This window comes from Cladophialophora psammophila, assembly GCF_000585535.1.
Source record: "Cladophialophora psammophila CBS 110553 chromosome Unknown aczJe-supercont1.8, whole genome shotgun sequence".
NCBI lineage: Eukaryota > Fungi > Ascomycota > Eurotiomycetes > Chaetothyriales > Herpotrichiellaceae > Cladophialophora > Cladophialophora psammophila.
The window spans coordinates 1,309,076-1,332,129 of NW_006912929.1; the positions used below are offsets into that span (position 1 = coordinate 1,309,076).

A 23,054-nucleotide genomic window follows, 5' to 3' on the forward strand; every position below is an offset into this window, starting at 1 on the left:
ATCTCACGGCATTGACGATATCCGTGGGGAGAGGCTGACGGCTCAATCACCTTACGATTTCACATAGATCGGATTTGGGCAGCAGATTGCCGTATAGTTCTGAGAGCAGGCGGGCAACGATTTCGCTCGAGGCCGGCAGGTGTTGGAGCTTTGTCACAGGCGCTTGCGAACGTGACGTGGCTGAGGGAGTTCTAGATGTTCCAGGACCCATTTGTCTAAACCTTTTGCGCACTGGCGAATCAATCTCTTGGAAGCTCTCGTGTCGGACAGACAACCCGGGGTTTTGGGGGCGTGCTTGCTGCCAAAGCATACAGTGCTGGCCTCGAGACACGCGGTGCTGGACTTAGGTACGCGATCCTAGACTCAGGTACGCGATGCTGGACTCTCGCAATGAAAAACCCAAGGGCCAATCGCGAGCGAGAACCCTGGGAACCCTGCTACAAGGAAGCGTGAGTCGAAACCCGCATTCGTCGGATTGTGGTTCGTCTGACTCGCCACATGCCCGGTACATCCTTGAAGAGATTCCTCGGGCTGGGCCGAATTTAGGTGCCCAAAATCCCATGTTGGCGATAGCCTTGCGGTCTCGAGATCCGGGGTCAGGTCCAAAGAAGATAAGCGGGGTTGGAGCAAAAATCGCGCATCTGGAATTCCAGCGTGACACAATGACGCCCTCTGTGAACAGGGAACCACGACCTTGACATCCCTGGTACCTGAGGGGCCGATTCCATCGGAATCCAGCTCGTACCGTGGATCGAAACCACTACCTATGGCAACGACAGACAGAGAGTAGTGGGTCAGCAACTGCGCTCAGTGGCTGCCTCATTTGTCCGCAACCTTGCAATGCCTTGCCTCCCCTTTCGAATCTCACGGTTCAAGAAAAAACAAGGAACGGGAAAGGGAAAGGGAAGGGAAAGGGAAGGGGAAAAGAAAAGGAAAAGGGACGGAATAGAACTTTGACCTTTTTTTCTTGGCTTTCTCTGTCTCCCTCTCTCTCCCTCTCTTGCGTCTTTCGGCATCTCTGAATCTTTCATGGGTGATCAAAATCCGTCTATCTCCATTCATCCATTCATGCATGCATGCAAACAAAACGCCCAGCATGCCTTGTTCTCGCCTGCCCCTTCTCTTTCTCTGGTCTTTTCGCACCTCAAAACCTCATTGCCCCAGCCAGTTCTTCCTAAGTCATTTCCCCAGAGGGAAGGGGGTTGTTGGAGAGGAGGGATTTCCTCCAGATTGCGTGCCTGTCCAATCTATCCTCGCATCGATACCGCACTCGCCTCTCTCAAGTGCGTGCGTCGAACATTTGCCTCAGATTGCTTGCCTATTATGCGTGCCTTTCGTGCGCAAAATGCGTCTTGTGTTGTGTTCTACCCCTGGCCGCTCTCCCTCCTCTCATCCCCTCTCTGCGGCACGGACTATCATGCAGGCATTGGTTTGCCTCGCTCATTGCGTCTTGCTCTGACGGTAGCCGTATCTCCGTTTCTTTTTTAATTCGCTCTTGATGTTTTCGTGGTTCGGATTGCGTCTGTCCCTTCCTCGGCCAGCTGGACATACATACAGCCCGACGTATGATGTGACCCGGTTTCGATGTTTGTCATCGCAACGGCAATGACTAGGGGCCCTCACACAGAGCGAGAGCGAGAGAGAAAGGAGGGAAGAGAGAGCGGCACTCTTTACAAGCAACCCTCCTATCGATCAGTCCAGTTCCCATCACCCCTTCCCCTGGCTTGGGTTCCTGCTGCTGCTGCGTGTTCATCACCCCAACCTCTTCGTTGCGCGCGAAAACCAATGCAGAAAATCCAGATATGTGGAGTGCGAGGCCAAAGCGATGCCATCCCAGCCCTCCAATCAACCAGCCTTTCCTTCACCCTTCCCTTTCAAACTCCCGTCCGTGCGTGCCCGTGGCGCCAAAGCCTCCAAAAAAGAACTCAAAAGCTCTCCCCAAAAAACTTCAGAGGTGTGGAAAAAGAGATTCGTCGGAAATATATGTAAGGGGTGGAGGGGCTTTGTGGGACTCCACGCAATGGAGGGGGTATCATAAGCCAGTAAGTAAAACTAAGTATAAGCTAATGTCAAGGAAAGAGAAATAGAACAAAAAATGATATCCCCTTTTTTCCCAGCCTTGTCTCTCCCTCCCTGTCTAGGATGACGAAGTTAGGACCCCTCACTCATCCCAGAACGGGGGAAAGAAGGATATGTCCTGTGATATGGTCCCTGGCCGTTAGATCTGCTGTTAGTTTGTAGTAAGATTGCGGGTCTTGCCTGCCCGCGTATGCATGTAAACCTCGCGCCCCTGCGCCAGCGCTCATGCCTGGAGCCAGAAAAAAAAACCAGTTTGAGGTCCAGAGATGGGGAAAACGCCACCTCGATTCTTCCTCTTCTTCTTCTTCGTCGTCGTCGTCGTCGTCGTCGCTGCTGCTGTTGGTTGCCCGAGGAAATACAAATAACTTTTGTGGAGTTGGGTCATGTTTTTGTTTCCAGACCAGGATGCAGTGTGTGAGATATTAATCCTTTGCCAGAAAAGATTTCATGGGAGTGAGTTTTTTCTTTTTCTTTTCCAAAAAGAAAGAGAAAAATAGGCGTGTGGTGGTGGTCGTCATTGAAAAAATGAGCGGAAGAGATTAGTTGTCGCTTGATAAAGGACAATTAACGTCAAGTTGGTTTGTGGTGGTGGTGGTTTTGAAACGAACGTCGTTCTTCCTCCCGGTATGAACGGCCTCTCTCTCGCAGCCCGTGTTCAAGAGTATTTTGCATCTCGGCAGGGGGTAGCCCGGTCATCAAGACCAAGCGGGGGCCCTGCACCATCAAGAGTTGCAAATCCTCTTTTTTTTCCCCAATGGACTTTGATTGAAGAGAGAAGGGTGCTGTTTCATATCAGAAGGAAATCCCATTTGTTTTCCTGCATCACGTCCCGCCAGTGGACGCTCTGGTTCCTCGGTGCTGTCGTCGTCGTCGTCGTCGAAGAAGAAGAAGGGGCCCCTGCTGAGTTTCCGGCTCCGGTGGCTGTGGCGGCTGCGGTAATTGGTGTCGAGATCGATCCTCCAGGGCTTCCTGCCGTCACGGGGGTGGCTTCACAGACTCCCGCAGAAACTACCACGTCGTCGTTGCGTCTCCAGACTTCATGCAACAGGCGCACCATCCGTCCAAAGGATCCGTGGTCGGCGGCTTCACCGAGCAGGTCACATCGCTGCGAGAGGACGCGGCGGAATGAAGAGGCCGGGATTGAGTTCACGCCGCAGATGAGCATGGGCCAGACAAGGCATCGATCGAAGCCGGTGGGACCAGGGGGAATATACTGGAGAAGGTCGGTCATTTGCGAGATCAGGTTGACGGTGGCGGTCTGGTAGCGGTTATACTCGGGGACAAGCGAGCACAGGTAGACGCGGGCAGCTTTGCGGAAAATGGCGGTGATGTTCTTGGTCAGCTGCTTCGGTCGAAGAACGCCGGCCTTGTTGAAAGGGAGCTGCAAGACTTCCTGCGGTTCGATCGTGTCCAGAGCTCCGGCCAGCGAGGTGATGTGGCTGCACATTCCGTAGTCGTCCAATTTGCCTTCGATCTTGAGCGAGTCGAGACAAGCAACTTCCGACAGGAGGTACATGACGTAGTCGTTGCAGCCCATCAATTTCTCCAGTCCCGTCGACGCGCCGGCGAAGAACATGTTTCTGTAGGTATGGGAAAATCGGGGCGCCTTGCCGAGCATCGTTGCCCCGAGAATGTCGATCCACGCGGTTAGACTCATGTTGAACGGCGGATGGCCTCCCGTCTGGGCGTTGCTCTCCAAGCTCTGCGGAAGGTTGAGCTTCTGCACAATGTCTGCGGCGGCCTGGAAATGCTGGTGCCAGGGAATCAATTCCTTTTCTAGCTCCAGGGCTGAGCCGACACAGCCCTGCATCGAAATCATCCCGAGTAGAGCATCGAGCATTTCGCTGTGCTGACTGTCACTATTGAGAGCATCGACGACGATCGTCACAAAGGCAAGCTTGTGGCGCATCGCGTCGTCATCCGCCGTGAAGGTCGAGAATTGCCTGTTGCCCTTCATGTGAGTAGCGGCGGCTAGAAGGCAGGAATGCAGATATGCCTTGTTGTTTTCCAGAGAAGGCAGTATTACATTCGAGCGGACCGAGTCGTGTTGGTAGGCTTCGAGAACGGGAAACAGCAGCGGCAGGACGTTTTGGAGCAAGTGTTCGAAGAGTGGCCGGTCGCAATCTTCCAGTTGAACGATGGAGCATTGAGGTTCGAATTGATGCGCAACGTGGGGCATGTCAAGGCTGTTGAAGTCGAAATCGCCTTCGGTCCAAGAGTCCTGTCGGCTCTCAAAGATGTCTTGCTGCACCCAGTCGTCGCCGGTATAAGACGGTAAAGTGGCATGCGCAGGGGGAGGGTAGAAGGTGCTAAAGGTTGATATCGACGAGTCTCGGCGAGTGAGTTCGTCATTGACATAAGTGTGGCGCTCCGTCTTGACATCCACCTCCCAGGGGATTGCTTGCCCATATGAGTCGGGAGGCATGTAGATATTGGGGCCATAAGGGTCGAAGAGACTTGGAGTGGTCGCAAAGGACGGGTCAAAGGTAGGGTCGTATTCGTCTTGGGAATCTTCCGAGTAAGATTGTGCGGCATTGTTCAGAGCATCTGTGCATGGATCAGCTAGAGCTTCAAGAGGCTCCCCATGGGTCCCGTGGTATGTAGTACATTGACTTTGAGTACTCGTACTCTTCTCTGTTGTCTTTGTTCTTTTGATGATTGTTTTGATGTGCTCCTTTTGCTTCCTGCGAGTCTCATTGTTGCTCCACCAATGGGGCCGCTTGTACTCGCAGTCAAGGCCCAAGTTTCTACATGCCTTGCACTTTGGCTTTCCTTCATCACACTTCTTGCGTCTCAGACGACATGTGAAGCAACCTGGAGTCAGGATCAGCATTCATCCTCCCAAAAAGTGACCCTGCGGTGTATAACAATGCTCACCTGATCTCGATCGTCTATGCATCTTGGAAGACCTCGTAGAGGGCGAGTCCTTCGTCGCAGGCGCAGCCTTCTTCTCGTTTCCAGAGGCCATTGACGGTGGTGCTGGGCACGGGATGTGTGGGTGTACAGTATTCGGTTCGGCGCACAAAACCAACGACAAGATACAGATATCAAGGACGACAATGACAGGATGGGATCCGTGGAACCGCGCTGCTGTCAACTATTACGAGAGAATGGTCGCGAACACTGTCCAGCAGTATCCGCAGGTCTAAGGGGGGAGGGGGTTTGTCGACGAGGTGAAGGGACAACAGCGAGGGCAACGGTCTGCCTTGAAGGAAGTCACGGCGACATTGGCCGGGGATGGTGTATATGAGAGACTTCGAAGGGCTCGCAAAAGGTGGAGAGAGCTATATTTGGATCGAAGAGGCGAGGAACATGCAAGTACGATGAGGCTCCGAGTAGGTCGAGGATAGGATCCGGTTGTAAGAAACAACTGTCTGCATGGAGGACGAATGAGAAAGAGGGGCGGCACATGTTGGAGGAGGTGTATCTATGAATATCGCGTCTGCGCCTGGAGACGCCCATCCAGTATTGGTGGTTGGGATGGCGAAGGAGGGGAAACACATTGATTGAGCAATGAAAGAGTTGGTCGAATGGGTCATTGTCGAGGCAGGTCAACAATACTCGGTTGATTCGGTCCCTCGATAGTCTGCAGCAGGCATGAGGAATCAACATGGAGTGTGGGAGCTATCGACACCCATTGGCTAGTGGGGGGTGGAGGGCGCTTCGAAGCTAAGATTAGACCTCGAGAGCTTCGACGAGTCCCCACGAACAAGTCAGTTAGCGCCTCTGGGTCCAGGCCTGCTTCAGGACCCCCGGCTCATCCACACCCCCTGGTCAGGCCCTAGGCCCATTGTTCAACGCCCAATCTGTACTGGGTACGAGGTACGTCCTCGGTAGAACCAGTTGGCTCATGGCTACCCTTGGGCGGTCGAATGCCAACCCCCGAAGGACAATCGAGCCACTGAGAGCACAGGCTATCTCTTCTGCTAATCGAGGTGGCCAGCCGACCGAGTCGGGACAAGGGCATCAAACCATCGGGTCTTAGGTACGTGAAATGGCCTAGATCCGCTCACAATGCGGTCATGCGGAACTGCACAGGCGAGATACATCTGAGCTTGGTGGGAGAAGGCGCACACTGCTTGTATCCGGAAGGTACCAACTTCTGGGGTGAACCACGAGAAGTCGTTACCAAAGCTGTGAACACGACCAACGCAATGACGCTGCTATGTGGCTGGCCATGCAATCGGCACACTGGGTTTCTTTGCTGTATCCCAGATATGAGAAAATGAGGTGAGTTTCCCCCAAGCGAGTCGTCGCACACATCATGAGCCCACAGCCACACGGATAGGTGCAGTGCTAACGCTTCACTTTGTCAACACAGTGCTTGCAGAAGTTTCCGAAATGGGCCTCGATATTGACAACGCCTTGGCCCATACCTGCTAGAAACGTTGATCGGAGGAAAAATTCTCCTTCTGCCACATGCGCTTGTCATTTTTCCGCAACGTTGGCATTGTCCCACCGTCTCGAAAAATTTGGACTGTCTTCTGTACACTGTTGCACGGTCCAAAGTGTGCCCGCAGTTGTGTCAGTAGTACGTTGATCGGCTTGATCGGGTCTGATCTTTAGGAGCCCAGCACCAAGTGAAGTACTGGGTACGAGAGGGGGGTCAGCCGGGGAGACAGAAGGCAGTCTGGCCTGATCAGGTGAGAGAAAGGTTTGAGAAAAAAGCCGATGGTGTGCAGGAAAAGCTGGAAAAATGCCACTGATTGGATGTGGGTGGCCGAATCAAGGTCAAAGGCTGGGGGCTAGTGCCGAAGCTATCCTGGGTGAAGGAAGGGAGGGAAGGGAGGGAAGGGAACCTGCCCTGCTGGGGTGAAGTTCAATCTGGGTGTTGAAAATCGCGGGAGCGACGGGAGCCAACCGTGATGCCAAGACAACTCTCGTGCATTAGCCTTGCATTAGCCTCATCTGTTAGTGGAGTGGGTCTCTAGTGGGCGTGGTGGGGAAACAATTGCCAGGAACTGGTCAATGGTCCGCATGCACCAACGGTCTGCAGGCCTCACAGGTGGGTAGTCACACTAGCTGCGTCTTGCTGCAAGCTCTTGCGAATTTTCTCGGGAGCTTGGGCCAGCCTATAGTACTCGGTACAATGCTCGATGACTCGATTCGCTTGCGGCAGTCTGGTACTGGGTAATCCGTTCGAGCTTGACCTCGTCAGTCCTCGTCTTCCCCTCAATCTCCCCCTCGCTTCTCTGATTGCATAGGTACAGTAGGTACAAGTGACTGTACCTTCGTCATGATGCTCTTATTTTTAGAACTTCCATGCATCTCATTGTTTCCATGCCTTGCTCGAAGCGATCGTGATTGTTTGCGAATCAACGAGGGTACGCAACTCATCGGAATTAAGTAGGGCTGTCGGAGATGGCGTTCATGTGCATCTCCCTTCAGGAGTTGCTGCTGCTTCTATTCTAAGGACAGCGGTTGGATTTGAGTTTGGAAGATACCATATACCTTTGGGAGACACAATTCCATTGCATTGTACGCCGTGTGTCGTACACCACAGATGGAGCCAGGTTTAGGAAGGCTGCCCTCGTCTCGCATGGGCGTGTTGTCATTGTTCTTCCTCACATTTCCATGCTTATGTGCAACTCTACAACTTGGAGCATAAAGCACAGCTGCGTGCGTCATGGTTACACGCACAGAATGCAACGATTGTTCTTGTGCTACCTCCGTACCACAATGGCACTTCCTCCATGCCGGCCCTCCATTCACGTGGAGGGTCTGGAGAAGCTCCCTTCCATGCACAACATCCATCTTTCATCACCACTACCCGCAAACCCTCCATAGCCCTTTCGAATCCATCGAGCAACCAGAACCCATACACCGAACTGCCAAGAACACAAGCCTGGGCAACCGTTGCTGGCCTAGAGGGGTCGAATTTCATCCCACGGCCTTTGAGATCTAGGTCCACTATCACACCTCGGTAAATGGATTCAGCGGAGGAGCAAGCAGCAGTCTCCGAGCACGCAAGCGAAGCTGCAAGTCGCCGAGGGACAAAGCTCGGCTCCATGCCCTCCACCACCTCTAAAGGTTCTTTTTGTCCTCGTTGGAGCTTAACTCGCAGTTTTGGCTAGGCTTTTTGCAGAAGGTCTGTCGCAGAAAGCGTCGACGCACTTGTTGGGAGGCACTGTGCAAGCTTGTTCATGCCGGATGCCGAGTGACCCAGTGACGACTTCCAAGGCAGCTTCCCGGTCCTGGGGCTCCCGGATGTACTTTAGGTACCTTGTAATGTCGTCCTACTGCCGGAAATGTTCCACGGCGAGGGCGGCGAGGGCGGCGAGGTTACTTGTGTCCTTGTGCCATATTGTTGGCAAAGAGCGGTGGGCTCACCGCTGTCAAGTTGTGGCTGCCATGTGCAGAGCGGTACGCCGCCATGAGGACGGAGATTATTCACCCTAGTCGCACGTGCGTGGAGAGTCTTTTGGAGATTTTCGTCAACATCGTGCGCAACTTGCTCTCGCACTTTCGTGGGAGGTAGACGAACCTCCCCCAGGGATGGTAGACGCTCAATTAAGTACAGTGCAAAATCTTTTTTTAAAAGTGTTGCTTGCAGGTGCGCTTAGAGATGAATATCACAGTTGAGCTACTGGGTATTGAGATCAATAATTGACACTTTAGCGAGAAAACGTGCCTCTTGCGGATTGCGAGAAAGGTGCGGGAGCGATGGCAGAAGCTCCCTAAAGTGGCACCTGATGGAAATTTGTCTCCACGCCAGTCTCAGTTTGGTTCTAGTGATTCCGCCAATCTGCCGATGAGTTGACGGGAAGACCTCCAAGACCTCTTATCACGGCAAGGGCCGCTTTCGCCGTTCCTGCGCTCTATCGGTGGAAAGTCTGTCTTCTGTCGAACCCCTCTCAGATTCCACCAGGGCAGGAGGGGTAGGAACACACAGTTAAGTGGTAGTCAGTCCACATGTAAAGGGTCCAATTACCTAGATCCAAAGCATCCCTGGGGTCTTTTCGATCGGGCTCTCGAATCAACTTGGATGGACGAAAGATCGATGGTGAATGTCGTGCCCGTTACTGGGTACAATGTCATCAGATAGAGGGGGGCTGCGCTTCCAGAAACCCGACACGTGTGGGATACACAGCGAAAATGTGCTACGTACTGAGTGCAGAGACTACATAGGTAGATCCTTGGCTTGATGCTATCTTGTGACTCGCACTGAGGAGACGATTGCTTGGTTCATCGTTAGCTCAGAAACGTTGCCGAGAGATCAGCAGGGCAGGAGAGCTTCCGAAGTTTATTGAGGCCAAACGGAGGCCAAGTGTATTTTCTTGAATGTGCGACCAATTAGAAAATTGGATTCCTGGAGGGAGGGGGTGAAATGGTGAGGAGGTTGGGAAAATGTAGGACAACGAGTGGGAAATTTGGCAAAAGGGGGGTTTAGCGGTACGGCACGTAGAGGAAAAGGCACGAAAAGGGAAGAGCCTAGGGGATCTTCGGTGGGAAAACGGCTCGAGCCAGGAGAAACCATAGCGAGTGAGAAGCGCCAGATACTATTCCAGGGAACAGACTATGTGGAGGCTATACCTAAGAAGGGAAGATGGTGGGAGTCTAGCTCCAACACATCGGAGGATAAGTGGAAAGGTATTTTTGGAAAGGAGAAGGTGGCTACAGTGATTGGCTGTAGTGTGGGGGATGGTCAAGCCGCAGGATGTTCTTGGGCCCCGCTCAGGGCTCCGCTCTTTCCTCCTCCATCACCCTCTTATGTGTTCCCATTGGTAGGAGTAGGCTGCGGGATAGTGGGGGCGGCCTTACCCTGACCGGGACGGCTCCAGCGCGTACTTTTCATAGATGCCCCTCTATTGGTGAGCTCCCTTCCTTCTCATCTCCAGCCTTCTCTTGCCGCCAGCCTATGTCAGCCTATACCAGCCCACAGCATCTTGCCTCCAACTGACTGGCTGCCTTTCTGTCGTTTCACATCTATCGCACACATATCCTCTGCAGTAGCGATTCAATATCCTGCATCCATCTCTGCAAGTACCCTGGTTTTTGCATCTCCACTTGTCACATTGCTCGACTCCTCTAACCGCCCGCATCCACCACAATGACCATCTATACATACATACCTGAACCCCTTCATGAATTTACATCTCCACCGTAATTCAATCTTCCAAGATTGACCTTCTGAAGAACTGTAAAGACCATCCCCATCATAGAGTATCTGTTAACCCATGGACTGGTCGACGCCATACTCTCCGCTTCAGCTGCAGCCAGTTGAGATGCTTCAGAAGCCACCCGACCTCTCCTTCCTCGGTCGACGGACAATCGCCCCCAGACCTCTGTCAGAAGCCACCGAGATTTTTGACACCGACAACGAGGACGACCCCGATTCAATTCCCAAGCCCTGGGACTCCCAAGATGACGATAGTCAATCAACCTTATCATCCAGCCGGGATGAGCTCCCAACCCCGCCTCACAGCGGTGGCCTCGACGGATTTGAGTTTCATTTCGACGACAGAGCAGTGCTGGGTCCACAAGGGCCTCACTTGTTCAGCGGCACGCCTGAGATCCTTACAAATCCCGACGACGACGTCTTCCTCAACATGTCTCCGATCGTCGAGCCAAAGACTCCTGCTAAACCCATCAACGCCCTCAACACTGCTGTAGCAGAACTCGACGAGTCTCAAGTTCGGGATTGGACTCCTCGGCAGGTTGCCGATTGGATGGCCGAGGCTGGCTTCGAGCAAGCGGTTGTGGAAAAGTTCCTCATACACGACATCTCCGGCAGTGTCTTGATCGACCTGCAATTCGAGGATCTCAAGGAACTTGACATTAGCTCCTTTGGAAAACGCCATAGAGTCATGAGCTCGATTCACCAACTCCGCAATAGCAGCATGATTTCCCTCGAGACACCACTCTCGAGAACGCCCTCGAGGAACAACAGAAGTCCCAGAGCTGTCCAGCGGGCTGCTCGCCCGGAAGAATGCCATGTCGTTGTTGATCGATCTCGCTCCCGGAGACGAGCTCGCCAGCCCGATGTTGTTACGCCTGCAGAGTCCGTCTCCATTGTTGGGATCGAGCAGGTGCTCCCCAAAGAGCACAAGTGCTCCAAAGGTGAAGACTGTCCCAAGTGGCAAAAGCAACAACGAAGGATCCTTCGTATGCAGCGCGCATGGGAAGACGACGCCCGCCGACCCGTATCTGAAGCCCACTCCGAAGCCTTGCCGTCGGTCGTCGGTTCATCAGACGTTCTTGGACCCTCTTCCGTGAAGATCACTGCCGAGAGCCTAAGTGGAGTCCAGCCTCGCGACCCTCAGGAGAGCGTCAGGCAGTTTCTCAACTTCCAACACCTCCACACCCCGTCACACTCCAGTAACCCTTCGCCCCCTCCTGCTGCCTCCGCTTCATTTGCCGCCAAGTCCGCTCATCTCGCCGAGCACCTCCGTGGTCTTCCCAAACTCACCATCCCCGTGGGCCAAACTCAAGACGAACTTCCTTCGCGGACACCCATCTCCGCTCTCCAACAACCCACCCAGATCCAGGCTCAACTCAAAGCTCAGCTTCAGCGCGATCCATATCACTATGGCGGCGTTGCATCTCCGGCTGACATCTACCGCATTGATACCCCCATGTCAGCCACTGATCTTCCCGTCACCGCCATGGCTCCAGACCCTTGCCAACGTGATGTGTCCCAATCTGTCCCTCCTGAGATGCGATATGGCGCAACTCCAGCGACAATTAGCCCCCCTGAACCCATCCAGCGCTGTGTGTCGACCCAGCCTGTGCCTCCTCGGCGCCATATCCGCCAGCAGTCTTTTACGCCCTCTGTGGCTCCCGTCAGGGAAATCGACTCACTGGAAACTCGTCCCGCGGCGCGAGTGACGGAAATCGAACTCGCGAATCACCAAGGTTGGATGCGGAAGCGGAAAACTACCCGGATGCTCCGACACGAGTGGCAAGACAATTATTGCACGCTGGTCGGCAACAAGCTCACGATGCACGACACCCACTACGCCAATGCGAATGCTCTTGAGGACATTGATGTGGACGAGTACACATTACATGCCTACGCACAAGCCGCGAGTTCGAAACTCAGCGCCGCCTTTAAGAAGAGCCTCTTGGGCCAGGGCAAGATTCCCGCTGGCGATCAGTCATTCGCCTTCTCCCTGATCCCCGATAACGAAAAGGTAAACAAGAAGATCTTTGACAAGAGCCACAAGTCTCACCACTTCGCGGTTGACAGCTCCAAAGAGCGAATCGAGTGGATGAGAAAGCTGATGCTGGCCAAGGCCATGAAGAAGAACAACAGCTGTCCGATTTAAAACTGAGCCATAGTCCTTTCCTCCCTCCCTACTTACCTCCTTTTTGTGAATATGCCTCCTCCCATGACGACTGAACGACTCTCCTACAAAGATGTTGCCTCGCGGCAATTCTACTTTTTCTCACAACATCCGTCATCATCATCATCATCAACTACTAGTACCGGATACTACACATTGCATCAGCCCCAGGAGAAACAGCAACGGAAACAGGATTCATCATTCATCATCATTATCATCATCATCAGCCTTCTTCTGCATTTAGCGACCGGAGCATTTGACTTTGACCTTACCACTTACCTATCTGACGGCGACATGATCAGATTTAGGGATTTGGGATTTATCTGTTGTCTCATCGACTTACTTACACTATTTTTGACCGAGATACCCCCAACATCTACGAAGTTGTGCTTCCTCAATTGGGGAGTTGCAAACCAACCCATTTACAGTGAACTCAATCTCATTTGTTGCCACACCACCACGACTACCACTACCGCCATCTCGCTGCCATCGAGCAGTCGTCCCACGCCTTCCGAGGAAGGATGGGCTCTTTGAGCCGTGGACAAGAGTCCTCGTGCATCTCCCTATATAGCTACTAGTATCACCTAGCCTAGTCAAACTCTCTTGAGGGGTAAATGGGGGTCTAATCCTCCTCATTGCCTCCAATGAATGAAACAAAAAAAAAGTTAATAAAAGCTCGTAGATGCCTTTTGTTTTGGTAAGATGTTTGTTCATCTTCGCATAAATCCACACCAGCAGTACATACTGTTGATTCTATTTTCTTCTTCCATCTAGCTCACCTCTCACCTTGATTATGGTAATCGCTGACAGCTGATTACTAAGTGCTAGCAGCTGTAACAGTACGTTTCGGGTTTTGTGAACCTCACTGGCAAGCTTTCTTCTGACTGCAATACTAGTATTACTAGTAGTACATAACTACAACACCTTCAGTATACCACCATCAGGAACAGGATCGCGAGAAGGACCCATCGATTAGTCGCACTATTGCTATAAAGAAGGTCGATAGGAACGAGTTAAGGTCGAGCAAAGAGCATAGGCGTAGTGATTTTCTATCTGAAGACTCTTCAAAAGTAGAGAAACTTCTTTAATACTACTAGTAACTAGTAAATAGAGAAGGTTCTTTCATGGCGGAGAAGATTCTTTTATATACTTCTATTCCATCTACAGTTAGGAATACTAAAAAATATCTTAGCGTCGCCGAATTGACTATTAGCATTCATGCCTCTTAAGTACTATATTGCCCGCCCGCCTAGCGTTAAACCGGTCCAACCCAGTTCCAGCCCGGTTCTGGCCTGGGCTGAACTCGATTTAAGAAGTTTATAGGTGGGCTAGACTGATTTGACCCGATTCGAATCAGTTCGAACCGATCTAACACCTATAGAGAAGACGACATAGTAGTATTTATGATATTAAAGGAGGATTATTTAAACAGGAGGTTATCATGGAAGTTTTCATTTCTACGAAATAGTCTTGTTAGAAAAGAGTCTTCGCTATAAAAAATTCTCTCATAGTATATAAGAGAACATTCTTAGCTATAAAAGAATGCTCTAAACTATCTATTATAATAATATACTATGGAGCTATAAGAAAGTATCGAAGCAGGGTCGAAGCAGGATCGAGACTTTCTAATCAACCAGAGATACGATATCGCGTCGAAGTCGTCCCCAAGATACTACTTGTAGTGTTAGAGAAGGGCTCGAGAAGTACCGAGAACCTAGAACTGACTAGAGATAGAATAAACAGCGCCTGAATGGTATTTATACTTAGTACGGTGTAAAATCCTTAGCGGTGGGCTTACTACTGGTGTAAATAATACTTTCGTAGAAGGTTAGTAGTAGTACCGTCAGCAACATTCTGAGGACGGTACGAAGTTTGCCGAAATTAGACTAGCTGGAAAACTACTGACCAATAGACATCCGCATAAATATCTTGGCACGAAATGGCTTGGCATATGAATTGTGTAGTACTATGCAGAAGGAGTGGTTCAAACCGTCTGCCTGTTTTTAAGTGAACCTATTGAGGAATTTAACTTCGAGTTTGTTAGGGAAGTGACTCGGTACAACTAGTAAGTTTCCCTATTATTTGTTCCTTTGGCTTGTCTTAATGTCCTCCTAAACCATTAGCAAACTCGAATCATGTCAAGCGGTGACGAGCTTTTCTGCCTTTCATTGAATCACGATGTTGGTCCCACCATAATCTTTTTGCATGGACTCTGCTCCAACCACACCGAATACGCGAAGGTGCTCCCATTTCTTCCCGGCCACCACCTGCTTGCCGTTGACCTCCCGGGCCACTCGCAATCATCACACCTTCTTCCGATCACCCTTCCCAATGCTGCCGACCAGGTCACTCGGGTGATAAAACGGCACGCCCGAGATGGTCGTGCTCATGTGGTGGGCTCATCCCTTGGTGGATTTGTTGCTCTTCAGCTGGCGAAGCGACATCCCGAGGTGGTCGACACCCTCTTCGTGACTGGTGCGGCCCCGTTCACCGGGTACAGGAGATGGTTCGCAGAGCACCCGAACGTCCTGTACTGCCTCCAGGCCCCCATTTCCAAGTACAGTCCCGGCTGGGTCGACAAGGCAATCTGCGCGTGGATCGGCCTGCAAAAGCCCGACGGTCTTCGTGAGCAGGAGCGGAGGAATTTCAGCAGGCAGCTCCTGACGGATGGGTTCAGAAGCATCGCCCGATTCACCGAGAGCGATCTGAGCTCGGTGTATGTGAGGACTTTGACCATTGCTGGGGAAACGCAGGACGATGTGCAGGCGACTCGCAACATGGGCAAACTGCTGAGAGAAGGATGCGCGGAGAGCAAGGCAGCCATTGTCAGATCTGGTGCTCACGCTTGGGACTTGCAGTTTCCCCAGCTGTTCGCAAAGACCGTTAAAGCATGGATTGACGGGTCGGACTTTCCCGATGGCTTGGAGGAAATATCTTGACCTCACCTGATTCCTTTTATTGGAGCTCTGGAAATAGTACTACATATTGTGTAGTAGTAGTATACAGTATTAATTGTGCATAGTGTAAATATGGAGGTGCACCATTGGCATGAAAGATATGTAGATTGTTCATGAGCCGTGGGCTTTGAAGACTACTAGTTGCAAGCCACAATCAGATGATTGCAAACAATATAAATGATTGTCGTGGCCAAAATTTCGCAATCGACCATAGGATGTGGAAAACAGGGCTTCCCGTTCGCTCAGCCGTACTTAAGCCACATGCCGGTCAGTTAGTACTAAGGTGGGTGACCACTTGGGAATCCTGACTGTTGATTGTTTTTGCTAGTATCTTTTTTTTTGGGTCTCTCTATTGTATTATGGGGTGGCGAAGAAAAAAAGTATGCCATCATACCGGTTTTGTCAAATAGTATTTTGGCCGGATGTGGCCGCTTCTGCGGCCATGAATGGGCGGGCCATTGTGAAAAGTTGCCGAAATCTGCTCCAAAATCTGCCCGAAATCTGTCTGCCTTTCTGCCTTTCTGCCTGACATGGCTAGCTAGGTATTTCATACTAGTACGCCCCAGGTCTAGACCAATAGGAAGGACGGCACATCCAGCCCAATCTTCAGCCTCAGCTTCATTTTCTGAACAACACCAGACCAGATTTCGGCCGCCTCGTCATAAATGTGGATGGAACGAGCGGCTCTGCCCTACCCTTCGTGATTCCTACGAGGACTATCTCACCCGAGTATGAGCGACGAATACGAAGTCCGACCAACTCTGTCAAATTCTGCCGTTAGATCGAATGCTGTGCGTACGCCTGCTCGGGATACCCTACTCGCTTGCTCCCCAGCCGTATCTTCAAAAACCCTCAGACAGTTTTCTCTGTTGATCATTCGAGTCATACTGTACTCTCTTCATGTACCAAACAACCTCCAGAGACGCTGCTGTTACCCTCATTAGTGCCTTCGATATATCTTCCCTGGAATAGCACTCCCACCTTGTATTGCTATTACCATTTTCCTAGCTAACGATGGCATCCGATACTCGTACTCGTACAAGTACTAGCAAACACATTCTCCCAGGCGAGTGGGAGCGCCACAGGGATAGGATTGTCGGTCTGCGCCGGTCGGGGACCATCCTCGAGGGCGACGACGGGATCATGGCGATCATGAAACGGGAGCATGGATTTGTGGCCAGGTAAGTGCACCAGTGACAATTACGTACTAGTGTTTACATCTGCCACGTATATACAACGTACCTGACAATCGGGCATCTGCTCAGTTCTTCGCAGTACGAGCTGCAACTCAACAAGTGGGCCGAGCGAAAGAACCTCCATGCGGAGGAATGGCGCCAGATCATTCAGACAGTCGACCAGTACAACGAAGATGGAATCCATTGCGATGTGTACCGAAACGGCCAACTTATTCCACGATGGACACTGAAGAGGAAACGCAAGGAGTACTGCCAGGGACATGACGAACCCGTCTCCGTCAAGGGGGTCCAGGGTCGAGGTACGTAGGGCTGGTAGTATTTTTGACCAGTGTCGTTCTAACATCTCGGTGGTGGTGTGGTAGTGGCAGCCTCGCCTCTCCCTGAATTCATTGAATTCAGGACATCCCCTTCGGCAACCCGGCCTGGCGGAGTTGCGGGTTTCAACCCCCAGAATAAAGACTCCGACCCGTCGTATGGAATCTCCACGATCGCGCCGTCGTCAATCATCGAACCATGCACCGACACAACAGCAACAGCCCTTTCTGTTACCGACTTTGGCCGCAGCGAACTAGTTGACCTGGACTCGGGAACCTTGGTGGTAGCATCCAGCCCACGACCCCAGGAACACATCGCCCTTGCTGAGGCATCACTGGCAACGACTCACCATACTACCCAGTCGCTTGGATCTCCATTTCCCTGGACAATTTATAGCCCATCGGCGGAAGCGTTTCTTCCCCTTGAGCTCGAATCGCGGGATTCTGTGTACCAGCAATTTCCCCCCTTCGCCGAAGTCGAACCTGCTGTCGAGTTCCTAGGCACTGGTCTACCTTTTGCCAAGCTGTCCGATGTACCAGCAGCTGAATTTTCAATACCGAACAAACATTCCACGTTAGAACGCAGCAGATCTGTCCCGCGAAATGCGATTCCACTCGAGCGAGATGCGTCACCCGGGAAATTTTTCAACGTGGATTTGATCGACACGTGGACTTCACGTATTCCATTCTTGCAGTTCGAAAAGCACCTGCAAGCACAAGGTATGGCCCCAGTCCACGAAAAGAAATTTGTCGGGTTGTATCAGTACTGCCGTGACTCGCACCACCTGCGGCAGCCATTGCCCGCGTTCTGGACGTCGCCTAGTATCTGTATCTGCTTGAGATCACTTTCTGATAACTGAGCAGGAATCTCGTATCTCGATGGGAAGTCTGCAGCGTGCATTCAGCGACCAGCACATAATCGCCAGATGGATCACTTAGCCCTCGAGTATGCTGGAAACGAATCAGGACTCGCTTTTTCGACGCATGCACGATCGGCCTCCGTCCCAAGCGACTATTCAACTCCAAGTGGCGAGCTGACGCACACCGAAATATTCAATTCTGCCCTGTTGTCTCTGCTCCCTCCGGACGCTTCATCATCTGTCTTCAACCACCGGACCACGATGCAAAACCAACCTTTTCAATCTTCTTTCCATAGATCACTGATCTTCTCCATCGCCAACAATTTTGCGGGCCTCGATGGCGTGCCAATGGGGGCAGTGCTCGAATATCTGGCAAAAGATCCTCACATGCACCTTCAATTTATGAAATATCTTCGGGCGGGCCCGAAATATGTCTGTAAGGCCATCGCAGAAAACTTGATTCGGGCTGCCATCGAAAAGTGCGACGCCACTCTGGTCACGGCGCTTTTGAGCACAGGTTTGGTGACAGCTGATGGGATCGTATGTCTAGTCAAGGGTTCACGATGCGCAGCCGTACAGCGCTCGGCGATGCTCCGAAGTATCGAAGTTACAAGGGCTCTTCTTGTTGCCGGCGCCAATGTCAAAAAGGCTTATGGCGCCTGGGGAGGACCCCTCGAGTTGGCTATTCGATCTGGTAAGAAAGCTAGCCCGGTCGATATTGAGTTGGTCAATTTACTTCTTGAATGGGGTGCTGAAGTACGCTCGACCCATCTTCTTTTTGCGGCTCGGGAAAAAGACGACATCTTGTTCAGAAGCCTGATGTCCAAATTCTCCCCGCTCCAGTGCCATGAGTATCTTCATGCCAAAAAGTTCGAGGTGAAGTCGTTCATTGATGTAGCAATTGGATTGCTGGATTGCGAGCTCGCCACCATGGCGGTTACACTGATGCTCCAAGCCCATTTTCAAACAGGTTGCGGCAAATGTCCACAATCGTCCAGGATATTACGAAGATCGATTTCAAATGCCGCCATGAGAGGATTTTCCGACCTCGTTATTCTTCTCCTCGAATACATACCCAAGACAGATCTTCCCCTGGCACCAGCCGTGCGGAGTGGCCAACGGGATTTAATTGAACTTCTCCTGGAACAAGGGGCTGCCGTCGACCCAGCAGCATACGATCTGATCGGCGACATGTCCCCGACGTCTACGCCGCTGGCTGAAGCAATCCGAGGTGGCAACAATGAACTCGTACGTGATTTTGAGAATCGTGGGGCGTTGTCCCGGATCCGCGAACGAGGCCGCTTCGATGCAGCAATCTATGCAGCAGCTGAAGTGAACAATATCGCCTATGCACAGAAGCTTTTGCAAATAGCCCCAGACATATCAGGAGGAGCCTTGAGTCCCGCTCTCGAAATCTCGATTCAAAAAGGACATGAAGACATGGCATTGCTACTGCTTAGGGCAGGTGCTGACGTCAACGTCTTTTCGAATAAGATAGGGAGAGGGCTCTACATGGATAAGGGCGACGCTATACTGCTTATAGCTCTGCGTCAGAGGAACGAAGTCCTGGCCCGAGCAGTTATGGGTTGCGGCATGGAAGTCAATGTCTCCATGCACGGCCGTCCCTTTGACAGCCCGCTGCTGCTGGCAGTTCGTTGGGGGAACCTCGGTATCATTAGAGATTTGCTGTCAATGGGCGCAGTCGTTGATGAGGATGGTGAAATTGATGGTGTCCTTGATCGAAGAGTTAACACCGACGATGATGATGATGATCATCGTATCCATTGTACCTATCAGGATCCGAGGGACTTCAGAGAGACCGCAGTCACCGCCGCTGTTAAGGGGAGCAATAAGCTCTTGGTTGAGCTCCTAGTTAACAAGTACCAGGCAAGTTTGAACTTGTTTTCTGACAGGGAAACATCTCCGCTAGCTGCAGCCATATCAAATAAGGACACCGACATGCTTCGGTACTTATTGGAACTAGGGGCAGACCCAGCATGTCATTCAGCGTTCAGAAAAGCGATCTCAGGTGGTGGGGAGTTGTTCTCGGAGCTCCTATGCGCATTCCGTGCTAAATATCCCATGGGAAAGCCAGGTTTTGGCGGGGTGCCACTAAGCATTGCCATCAGACGCAATGATGAACAAGGCCTCGACGCGCTACTCGAAGCAAAATTCGATGTCAACGCTTTCGCCTTTATGGGTAATTGGATGTTAAATTCTCTTGGGACAGCAATCAGGGAGCATGGCAGACGCAACTTGAGTATCATCAGAAAGCTCATTCGCGCAGGCAGTGATGTCAACGAGATAGTAGCAAGAAATATGCCAGCTGCGCTCTTGTCACTGAGGACAGCACTTCTTGAAGCCATATCAACCAAAAACAAGGCCCTCGTGGAGCTCCTTGTCGAAGCGGGCGCCGATACAAATAGACCTGCTCAGTTGGGTATTAAGCGGACGCCGCTTCAACATGCTTGCGAGGTTGGCAGCCTTGAGATAGCAGAGTTCCTCCTGGACAGAGGAGCGGACGTCAATGAAGAGCCGGCTTTCAGAGGAGGGGCCACTTCACTACAACTCTGTACGATGGCAGGCTATGCTGGAATCGCGGACAAGTTATTGAAAAGTGGCGCTGATGTCCATGCCCCCCGTCCTGAATCGAAGGGCCGGACCGCCTTGGAAGGGGCCGCAGAGCATGGTCGCCTTGACATGCTCAGGATTCTCTGGGATGCGACTGCTGGCCAAGGGTTTGATGCAGAGCAGATTGAGAGTGCGATGAAGCTCGCTGAAGGGAATGGGCATTTGGCGTGTCGCGATTTGATCCAGAAGCTGCGACTCGTTGGCCGGGCGCTCATTATGCCCGAGCCATTCGACTTTTGATCAATTCTCCAGGGGCGCAGGTTCTGCTTTGTCTATCTCCTATTCTATGTGCCCTCCTAGAAGAACTTGTCATGGTGGAGTGGAAAGGGAAAGGTGGAGGTTGGCCTGGGCCACTGTCAGACCACACACTTCCGACCCAACGTGAAGGACGCCCGTGAGCCGGAAAAATTGACGCTAGTCTGTATTACCCACGCTGATCTTCATACCCACGAGGCTCCATTTTCTCTCCAGAGATGCATTGGACGCTGCCACGGTCGTCTGGCTGTGTCTCAGCAAGCTCGAGCCCAGAGATATCCTGTCCGCTATCATGTGAGGGGAAAGGGACTGGACTCCATGGTCTAAAAGCATCGGATTTTCTTGGCTGCTTCCTCTAATACTTTCTTCTTTCTATCTTCCGTTTTGCACTTGTCGTTCCAGACTGAAAGGGACAATGCAAGGCCCAACCTTCCTTGAAGCATCTGAAACCATGAACAACTCGAGCTGCGTGCACCTCACATTTCTGAAGATTTTCTCCAGTTCACTGGTTAGAGGCTCTTTCACTGAATTTTCCCAAGTGCCGGTAGAGTCTTCTGGTATAGGCATGGATGGCATCGCAAGACATTCGCTCCCTAGTGGGACAGCGAGTTGACTATAAGTAAACAATGGGCCTTCTTGTTGCTCTTGATGAGTTTCCAGTTCGATTGGCTCGTTTCGCGGTATCACGATACCTTTGAACAACAGCCCGATCACTCTCCAGGGGCTTTCTAACCGATTTTCAGGGGCGTAACATTGCCTCTAATTTTTGGGTTTGGGAGTCCTCCGAAATAATTCCATCGTATATCAGTTCGCACCACTTTGAAAGACCACTAAATGCCAGGTCTTCTGGTAATCCAGCAACACTCTCCATAAGTTGGAATATTGCTGATGAAAAAAAATGATAATGCTAAGTTGAAGGGGAGAAATATCCCTCAACTTGGGCGCGATAGGGCTGACAAGACGTGTAGGGAGAAGTGTAAATCGGTGGCTGTTTCAACGGTCTTGCTCAGCCTTGCTTCAGCCTAGAGGTACGTTAGCAACACACCTAGGTAATATTTGCGTCGCACAGCACCTATCTCAAACGGTGGTCGAGACCGCCTGCTCGTGTTGAGCCTCGATTGCTTTTCAGAGCACGATGTTCGAGTTGTGTTCGTGGACCACCTCGCCTGAGGTATTTTGCAAACGCAGCACGAACATGCTGTAAGGATTTCCGTGCTCTATCCGGCGATGGCATAGGCCGCAGAGCGATTGGACCAGAAGCCCTCCGCTATAATAAAGGAGAAAATCTAGAGCGCCTTCTTCCGTACCGACCCTCGAAAGGTGAATTCCGCTTATGAAGAGGAATTGGTAATGTTGAGACCGGGGCGGCTGACCACGACCTCGCCAAGAAGCCAATTGCTGGCAAAGCGCCACGAGGATCTGATTAACATGGTTGGCCCGGTTCGATCGACTTGTGCAAGCAAAGCAGACTTGTGCACCACCCTGATGGCGCATGGTGGGGGAGATGAAACTGCTGCTAGTCGGACAGCAGATCTGGTGCTCAGATTGTGGGTGATGGTAAATGTGCGCCAACCCGAGGCCTCGTTGCAGACGCCACAGACGCGAATTCGACAATGAGGAAACAATCAAAACTTGCAAGATTTCGTCTTTCATACCTTTCAGGCGTCAACATGGAGAATCGAGGCAAAGGCGGTCGCCTCTATCCTTCTTTTACGGCAGCCTTCATGTTTGAATATTTGTGGGCTGAAGGTTGAGTGGACAGACTGCCTCGCTGACCATCTGAGGCTCGATCGGCAAGCCAACGTCTTGAGGATCTTCTCGTTCAAATGGGTGCTCCAAACCCACCTGAAAATGTATGATGGGGTTGCCGCAGAAATCGATACGAGGGTCGTTTTCCAACTTTTCGAATGCAAGATTCTGATTTTGATAGCCCACTACCGAGACGCCTACTCAAAGAGACGATATGGAGTCTAAATCTTCTGTTCTCGCAACGGGATTGGGACACCAGGTTCTTGCTGCAGGCGAAGCAGCAAGACTTCCAGCAGGTTGGTCCCTATGACAGGCCTCCAATATTGGACCTCGTCGAGTTTCAGTATTGGTGGCGTAGACTTTCGGAACTGCACAATATGGTGTTCCTGTCCCCTCCCGTCAGCTGGGCCCAGCTTTGGAGAGACCGTCGCAACCCTCAATAATTTTAGACGTTTTGGTTGGCGTTCGTCATCTTGCGGTTAACCTTGATCTCGATAATAATGGGCATGCAACTACTGTAGCCATTGCAAGAGAGCTACTGGGTGGTTAGGGCTGCAACGGCGCTGCGCTGTTTGTCAATCGGGACGTCTTCATCGTGGCTGTTTTATGTTGGATGCTATTTGATGCATGTTGGACACTGATGGCGGTAGTTGGTAGACGGTGAAATGAATTGTCATGCAACATGCGAGATCTGATGAATGTCTATTGTTGATGATATTAGTAGGTA

The 23,054-nt window shown here is 51.6% G+C and overlaps 5 protein-coding genes across 5 annotated transcripts; 4 read left to right on the forward strand and 1 right to left on the reverse strand.

The window, feature by feature from the left end:
• Nucleotides 1-2,866: 2,866 nt before the first annotated feature.
• A1O5_06113 (uncharacterized protein) lies at nucleotides 2,867-5,047 on the reverse strand (the record flags this gene model as incomplete). Its single annotated transcript, XM_007746709.1, has 2 exons — nucleotides 2,867-4,893; nucleotides 4,957-5,047. 2 exons carry the CDS (start codon nucleotides 5,045-5,047, stop codon nucleotides 2,867-2,869), a joined length of 2,118 nt encoding a protein of 705 aa, XP_007744899.1.
• Nucleotides 5,048-10,256: 5,209 nt separating this feature from the next.
• Nucleotides 10,257-12,347, forward strand: A1O5_06114 (uncharacterized protein; the record flags this gene model as incomplete). The annotated part of the gene is made up of 1 exon (XM_007746710.1): nucleotides 10,257-12,347. One exon carries the CDS (start codon nucleotides 10,257-10,259, stop codon nucleotides 12,345-12,347), a length of 2,091 nt encoding a protein of 696 aa, XP_007744900.1.
• A 2,153-nt stretch (nucleotides 12,348-14,500) lies between these two features.
• A1O5_06115 (uncharacterized protein) lies at nucleotides 14,501-15,304 on the forward strand (the record flags this gene model as incomplete). The annotated part of the gene is made up of 1 exon (XM_007746711.1): nucleotides 14,501-15,304. One exon carries the CDS (start codon nucleotides 14,501-14,503, stop codon nucleotides 15,302-15,304), a length of 804 nt encoding a protein of 267 aa, XP_007744901.1.
• A 1,032-nt stretch (nucleotides 15,305-16,336) lies between these two features.
• Nucleotides 16,337-16,825, forward strand: A1O5_06117 (uncharacterized protein; the record flags this gene model as incomplete). Its single annotated transcript, XM_007746712.1, has 2 exons — nucleotides 16,337-16,503; nucleotides 16,534-16,825. 2 exons carry the CDS (start codon nucleotides 16,337-16,339, stop codon nucleotides 16,823-16,825), a joined length of 459 nt encoding a protein of 152 aa, XP_007744902.1.
• A 1,128-nt stretch (nucleotides 16,826-17,953) lies between these two features.
• On the forward strand, nucleotides 17,954-20,563 carry A1O5_06118 (uncharacterized protein; the record flags this gene model as incomplete). The annotated part of the gene is made up of 1 exon (XM_007746713.1): nucleotides 17,954-20,563. One exon carries the CDS (start codon nucleotides 17,954-17,956, stop codon nucleotides 20,561-20,563), a length of 2,610 nt encoding a protein of 869 aa, XP_007744903.1.
• Between the last annotated feature and the right edge of the window lie 2,491 nt (nucleotides 20,564-23,054).